The sequence below is a fragment of the Trachymyrmex septentrionalis genome, unplaced genomic scaffold (genome assembly GCF_001594115.1).
Source record: "Trachymyrmex septentrionalis isolate Tsep2-gDNA-1 unplaced genomic scaffold, Tsep1.0 scaffold126, whole genome shotgun sequence".
NCBI lineage: Eukaryota > Metazoa > Arthropoda > Insecta > Hymenoptera > Formicidae > Trachymyrmex > Trachymyrmex septentrionalis.
The window spans coordinates 1,582,567-1,590,334 of record NW_017304395.1 but is presented as its reverse complement, the minus strand read 5'-3'; the positions used below and the strand labels follow the sequence as shown (position 1 = coordinate 1,590,334).

Sequence of the window (7,768 nt, the reverse complement as noted above, 5' to 3'; positions counted from 1 at the left end):
ATATATAAATGTTTTGGCCTCAATTAGGCAATCCTCAGTATGTTATAAAACCATACAAAATTATTAGATAAATAGCATAAGTATCAGAACAATAAAATGCAAACAGAAATGAATTATAAGTCAAATGAATACTACACATTGAAATTCAAGAACATTAGATACATAGTTACAAGATTTAGTTTCGCAAAGATGCTCGTTAATCAGTTTACAGTAATTATGAATGTTGTGAATTTAAATGTTCCATTGCAATTCTTGTTGACGATTCTGTTTCAATTTGTAATTAGCAGACATAACACAGTTATTACAATAGATATAATAAACGATCGTTTTGTAACACAAGATTTCCAGATTCTGTATTAACTTCGCCAATTTTTAAGAGTAAATTATCTGAATGTAGATGTACGGAAGATGGAAATCCATTATTCAACAAGATTGAGATTTTCTGTTGTTTATTATATCTATTGTAACAACTTTTTGTTACATATATAAGAAATTTTGAATAAAAAGAATAATTGAAATAGTTAAATCTACCAAAAACAGATCTTGCAAAGAATATGCTAATTTTGTCAACAGAATGTAAAGAATATAATAGAATTTAATAGTAGAATTTAGTAACATACTATCAGCCAAACAGAATGTATCATTTTGTAACTATTTATATTAAGCGATACATCTTATTCTAATTAGTTATGTTACTTTGTCCAATTTTCTGGTAATCTGGGGTTATATTTAATATTAGCAGACACTGAAAAAACATCAACTTAATAGACTAACCAACAACAATTTGCAGCAATATTCTTCTGGCAAAGTGTTATGCCTGTCCTACAATAGTCGTAAGCATAGTCATAAGTGGTTTAATTATAAGAATTGACCAATTATAGTTGAATAGTTTCCTTATATTGCATTTCATTGGTCAATTCTTAGAATTATGGCATATAAAAATTTAAGCAGTAAAACATAAGCAGTGCAAATTGGGCAATCACAGTAAAGACTAAGGCCATAATATAAACAATAGACAATCCAATATGATTTCTTTACTGCTTATGTCTTACTGCTAAAGTTTTTTTGTGCCATGGCCTTTATAACTTCAACTTACAACTATATGTCTATTAAGTAGAAAATATTAGGGCCATGACATACAAAAAACTTAAGCAGCAAAATATGAGCAGTAAGGAAATCAATATGTTAGCTATTAAATTATGACTTTATGACGGTCTTTAATGTGATTGGCCAATTTGCTTACTGCTTAAATTTTTTGTGTACCATAGTCTTTAAGCTAAGTTTAGATTTAAACAGAAAAGCAGCCGACAATCAAAACTTGCACTGGTAATAAACAGCACAGAAAGTTGAAACCAGTGACTATTAGCGCAAGTTCAAGATCAGCTGTCGCTCTTTTGCTTTTCTATCTTGGTCTGAACCTATCCTTTAGAGAAGAGTGATGCATCTTGTACGCAATTCAATTGTACACACCACTTACATTGGCTGGTGTTCCTAGTATTTTTTTACTGCTTTACCAATGAGATTATATTATTTTAAATTAGCAAATAAGCAATGTGGACAAATAATATATACCTTCCATTAGAGTACTATTAATTTTGCTTATTGGGGTTAATCTATTGTAAAGACAAATCCCAAGCTATGTATCAATCTCATCATAAATTATAATTTTAACAAATTATAGTCTAAAAAATAGAAATCAGAGTATTGAGTTTCCATAAAACTTAAAATCGACTTAACCTAATGCCATCCTCTATCATAATCCGAATCTTATCCTGCTTGGAAGAAGCACCATGGTTGGCCAAGGTAGAGAATTTGGTCGCAACCAAGTCCTGCAGCTGATTGCCATCTCCGTGAAAACCATTCGAGGCAAATCTGCCGGCCGGTGGCTGTCGTTTCTCGAGGACGGTGGTGGCAGCAGTAGCAATGGTGACTGAGGAGGTAGAGGTGGTGGCGGTAATGCTAGCAGTGTCACCATTTTCCACACAAATGTCACTGCGCTCCTTTTTAATTCGTTTAACATCAAACGCATTCTCTTCTTCGCTCCTCGCGGATGTTTTGCAGGATTTCGTCTCATCATGACTGTCAGTACTCATCGTAGCCTAAACCTCCCCGTCCCACCGTCCTGCCTGCCCACCCGTTCGCCTGCCTCCAGCCGGTCACGGCTCACGTATGCAGAAACGTATCGTCTCCCTGTGCACGGCCACTGCGAACTACCATGTTGTCTACCGTTCAGTGATCAGCTGGACTTACTCGTTAGCAACCCTACGCGCCATTACTCGGAAAGATCGTTTCATGTGAGAAACTGCCACACAAATCGCCAAACCACGTACAATATGCAGCGACGCGCGAATCCGTCATAACGGTACCGCGCGTGGTAGCCGCGTCGGTACAAGCGCTCAAATCGAGAGCGCCTAGCAGCCAGATGAGAATCAGCAGGCGAGAATCAGACAGATCGATACCGGCTACGATGGTTCACGAACGTTAATCGGCTATTCGTTCGCGCTTCGTTCCTCGGTTTGTACGTTCTTATTCCGTCGCCATAGAGTATATGCACTATTCGCTTTGAAATGCCATGACGGTGACACTGGGTGCATTCAGAACGACAACCAGTCACTAAGCGTTCAAACAGCTCTTTTATCTGATTGGTATATTCCATTAGATCCTAAAATATAGACCAATCAGATAAAAGAGCTTACTGAGCGCTCAGTGAGCGGTTGTCGTTCTGAATGCACTTATTGGCTGCAGTATTGCTAGCAAGACCGCTTTTTCTAGCGCATGCGCGTTGGAGGCACATAAAAGCATGAAGTATGAAGCCTATTCTACAATAATCATAAGTGTAGTTGTAAATGGTTGTAATTGTAAAAATTAACCAATCAAATCGAATGTGAGGAGAATATTTGATTGTGATTAATCAATTCTTGCAATTACAATAATTTAGGGGCTCTGCACAATAAAAGGAACAGGAAATAAAGAACAGAAAATAAGAATTTCAACCTATCAGAAATCATATATTACACATGAAATCATGGAATACACAGTTTCTGATAGGTTGAAATTCTTATTTTCTGTTCTCTGTTCCCTGTTTCTTTTATTGTGCGAAGCTCCTTACAATTGCGTTAACTGCTATTGTAGAACAGGCACACGTTTTATGGTCAATAAAAACGCTCCTTTCAGGTACATTCAGATGCCAAGCATCAATGCCAGTATTCATAGATAGACCTTATATTTTGAGGCACGGAAAAAGAAAGCGTTTATATTGGCCGTAACCATATGCCGTAATCTGTAAAAATTTACCAATCACCTTCGAGTATTCCTCTCTAGCGCCGAACAAGAGGGAAATACTTGACTGTGATTAGTCGATTCTTACAAATTATGGCATACTTCATACAATTATGGCCAATATAGGGTGCGGTCGCATTTGACGCTACAAATTCAAAACTTTTGATTGACCAATCAAAAAATGCTTCGAAATATTTGTAGCATCAAGTGAACCGTAGTCATAAACGCTCCCTAAAGCCTATGGCATATATAAAAACGTAAGGCTACAAGACGTAATCAGTAAGCGAATTGCTCAATCACAGTAGAAACCGTAAGGCCAGTAGAATCCAATCTTACGATTTCCTTACTGATTACGTCTTACGGTCTTACGTTTTTTTATGTGCTTCTGGCTTAATAGAAGGGAGCAAAATCTTTATAGCCATTCCGTTCCCCAAAACGATCCCCAATTTTTTCGCCGGTAGTGACGCTGTTATACCTGGCCGTCTTCTGTGGTACAAATATTTAAACTGTAGAAATGAAAGACTCAAAAATAATTGTTCAATTTCAACCACATCCTATTAAAAATCGATGCAGAAAGTATTCTAATCTTATTCTAGTCTCACTTATGTTCTCATGTTCCTTTATGTCAATCTATGCCATCGATATGACATTTCTTAACCTGAATAGTCGTCAACTTTAACGATTAATATCTCGACCCATGGAATAGAACATTTCTTTTGCTAGAATCGTTCATTTTATGTAAAAACGTGCTGAATGAGCCTAATTTTATCAACATTGGATATGAAGTTAGACCCAATAATTATATTACAAACTTTTAAAACTGTATAACCTTCGGTGCTTTGAAAAAAACTTTTTTTTGCACTTGTTTATCTATTGGTACAAGTTAATAGTTACATAGCACCTTTTTACCATGATATTTATTTTTTATTTTTCATGGAGTCATTTCTAACTCGCGTTATTCTTTGATAATATTGCAATTGTGAATGCCTGTGAATACCGTATTTCCACTTCCATCACAATCGGATAAATGAGGTTGTCAGCGACAGAAGCGCCACGAATTTTTGTGCCGCTGCGAAGTCTACAGTAAATTGCGGAGATTTTATCTTAGAATATATACTAGTGGAAGGGGAACATAAGCCTGCAATTTCTGTATGTAGTACATCTTAGAGTATATATACCCGTATTCATAGTTCTTTCTTGAGGAATGAGGATTCTTTGTTCTTCATTTCACATTTCATAAGTTCTTCTTTGACTAAATAAGAAGCCTTAGCTTCCTTTTCTCAAAGAAGGTTACGAGTTTCCTTGAGGAGGTGCAGCCATAACCAAGCAAACCTCCAAATTTAGTTCGTCATACCGGTCTTTTTACTTTCGATAGCTTTTAATTTAGATCTGTCGCATCGATAATTATTTTCGATAGCTTTTTTTCGGAAATAAACTACGCCAAAAGCATTTTTTCTTCTTCGCATAATAAGCATTATAGCGAATTCGATTGGATGCATATTAAAGCCGTTGTACACTGATTTAATTTGAGTAGAAGAATAAAATTCAAATATCTCGAATTATGAAATATAGATTTGTCCTGATAGTATAATAAAATGTATTGAATATTTCACGATTTAATCGATTTCTGTTTATTTATAAACATATATTTACGTTATTTTGTGTATGTAAGACGGTTTTAATGTGCATCAGTGCGCATTGAGTACGTCCCATCGAATTCGCTATTAGTTTTATCTTTGTTCATTATTATTGCAAAATATTTAATCAGGACTTTATTTAATCAACAATTCCTTTAAAACCTTTATTTGTAAAAAAATTCTCGATATTTGCATATACAATATATTATGACATGCTAGCTTTAGTAGATTATTAAAATCCCTAAAATATTCCTTCCTTCGGAAACTTGAGATCCGTTTATAAAACAAGGAGATACTCTACAAATTATTTCATTGGCTACTGAGAATCTAAAGATTTACATTTAAAGAAGCTTTAAGTACAAGGTCTGACTGTGGCCAGTATTCATAGTCAGTTCTTACATTCAACCATTTTAAGTTTTGTCACAGTATAGCTACATACAGTAGCGACAGTACAAGCAAACGAAGGATTCAGTTTTGTTCTACGCATGCGTTAGCTGTAAAATCAAAAATATGGCGGACTGTCATAATATGTATTAAAACTGTGGCACAATAGACTATTTGAGACATAATAAACTACGTTTGAGAGCTGAGTGAATATTGTGTATAATTAGTAAATACACATATTAGGATGAATAAAATAGGTAGAATCTCTTGTACTTTTGGATATCAAATTGATTTTTATCCATCCTATTCTCCGGATTTAAAATAGAACGAGAAATCATTGGTCTAATTCTGTAATTTTGCACGGAAATTGTATTTTTTTTCCATTTTTGTACGCGGTATCTACTAAATTTCTCATTCGCTTTAAACGATTACCGTACGTGAATACTACGTTAATTCTAGCTGAAATTTGTCCTAGAAGAGTTTGAAGAGTGATACTTTCCAAGTGTCATCAAATAGATTGTGGCATCATCTCGTAAAGATTTACCAGACTTATCGAACCACCCGTATTATGTATTACAATAATTAAGTAAATATAATTTTTCGTTGTTTTATAATTTTTTTCCTATTCTATATCCTAGGCAGCACAAAATTTGGATACATGTCGAAAATAAGGGTAAAAAACGTCTTAAAGATTTATGTTATGGCGTCTTAAAGAGATCTTAAAGATGTCCCCATTTTAAACATTGTACTATCTGAAATTGTCAATAAATTGTTGAATTACAAATATCATGTTTTACATACTGTTTTATGATTTCATTTGGTTTATTCCAGAAATATATTGAAATTAAAAACAAAAAAAATAGATCTATATTAATATATACAGTGGTATATCTAAAATCATATAGATGAGCTAGACTTAAAACTATCCGTTTGATTTTTAAAGCCAAAACGAGACAGAGAAAAAGTTTTAAACCTTACTTAAAATCAAAGTAACGTTGATGCAATCGGGCCTTATTTTCCTCGCCTTCGAATTGTAATTGATTTCTTACGGCTTAAGACTGAAAACTCAATTGTACCAACGTTACTTTGACTTTAAGCAAGATTTAAAATTCTCTCTCTGTCTCGTTTTAAAATGAAAAAGAAACAGAAACAGAGAGAGTTTTAAGCTTTGCTTAAAGTCAAAGTAACGTTGGTTGTGCAATCAGACCTAAAATATCTATTATAAATCCGGACTCTTACTCATCTGCTATAGCTATCTATCTCTTTCTTTTTTCGCACTTTTCCGACAATGTATGTACAAAGCTATCCGAGGAATACCGAATAGACCAAGATGGAGAACCAATCAGAAGTTGTGCCCGCTTTCGCGAAACTCTTGGGTGCTTTCCATTTGATGACACAAATCGACATAAGTCGACAGTCGAAGTTGTAGCGGATTGCTACATAATAAGGAAATGTCCAAGGCATGTCGGTAAAGAAGCAAACTCAATAAAGAGGCCAGACTTGAAGCTGAGTGGTCGGCCGTAGTTTCGTCTCGGTCCAACACTACTAGACTTATCAGTAAGGCGATGTAGTGGGAACCTGCCTTAGATGCCCTGAAATTAATTTCAATCGTTATTCTATTTAAAGGATCTTTTTGCGTGACTGAGGTGCTTACGTGAAACCGAGCGCGTCCCGTCTTTGGACCTCTGGCAATTGCCACAAAGTGTCGTTCTATCTTTGTCACTCTGAATGTCAAGAAAGAACAACGCTTGTTAAAGCTCTATATTACTAAAGTAGCCCATTAGTTCGCCATATTGGACTTACTAACCTTATCATGTACGAATATGTACCAATAATACTTAACATGTACAATGAGGAGCAAAAATGACATGTTCCTGTGGGTAAGTATACATTGAGAAACCGGGAGAATGGTCAACTTACGGATAAAAGAACACTAACGTGTCAGGCTAAAACACGTCACGCAAGTCAGCATTATCAGAACACAGCATCAAAACTGGACATCAAATACTGTTTGATAAAACGACCACAATAGCCAACATTACTTCATACTTTCCAAGGAAGTATAGAGAAGCCATAGAGATACAGAAACATCCTAACAATCTAAATAGAGATAATGGCTACAACATAAATAAGATGTGGAAGACCATTCTCCCGGTTATTGAGGACTGACCGATTCCTCCTCTCCTCTTTCTCCCCTCCTCCCTCACCCACAATTCTCTTCTTTCCCACTACTCCAACAAGTAACGTATAAAAAGGAACGGCCCAGAGGAACAGTTCGGTATCAGGCTGCTCTTTGTCCTGGAGTGGACTGCAAGGTTCACGAAACGTTGGCATTTCAAAAATGGATTTGGACACGGAGAAAACGCATAACTTTTATACAGAAAACACCCGTGGAAGCTTCAAGAATATAGAGCTTTAGGGTCTAAGCACAAGAATTGTCGTAACACTTACTTAGAGACTTAAGTTGC

The 7,768-nt window shown here is 35.5% G+C and overlaps 1 protein-coding gene across 2 annotated transcripts in view; it reads right to left on the bottom strand.

Annotated features, from left to right (window-relative positions):
- The window catches only part of LOC108755745 (DNA-binding protein RFX7), a 12,278-nt gene extending 9,782 nt beyond the window's left edge, over nt 1-2,496 (bottom strand). For both annotated transcript variants that reach the window (XM_018498963.1, XM_018498972.1), the window contains exon 1: nt 1,738-2,496. In XM_018498963.1, coding sequence (XP_018354465.1) covers nt 1,738-2,093 — 356 coding nt within the window. In that variant the 5' untranslated portion in view covers nt 2,094-2,496. The remainder of the gene's footprint in view (nt 1-1,737) is intronic.
- Nucleotides 2,497-7,768: the final 5,272 nt, after the last annotated feature.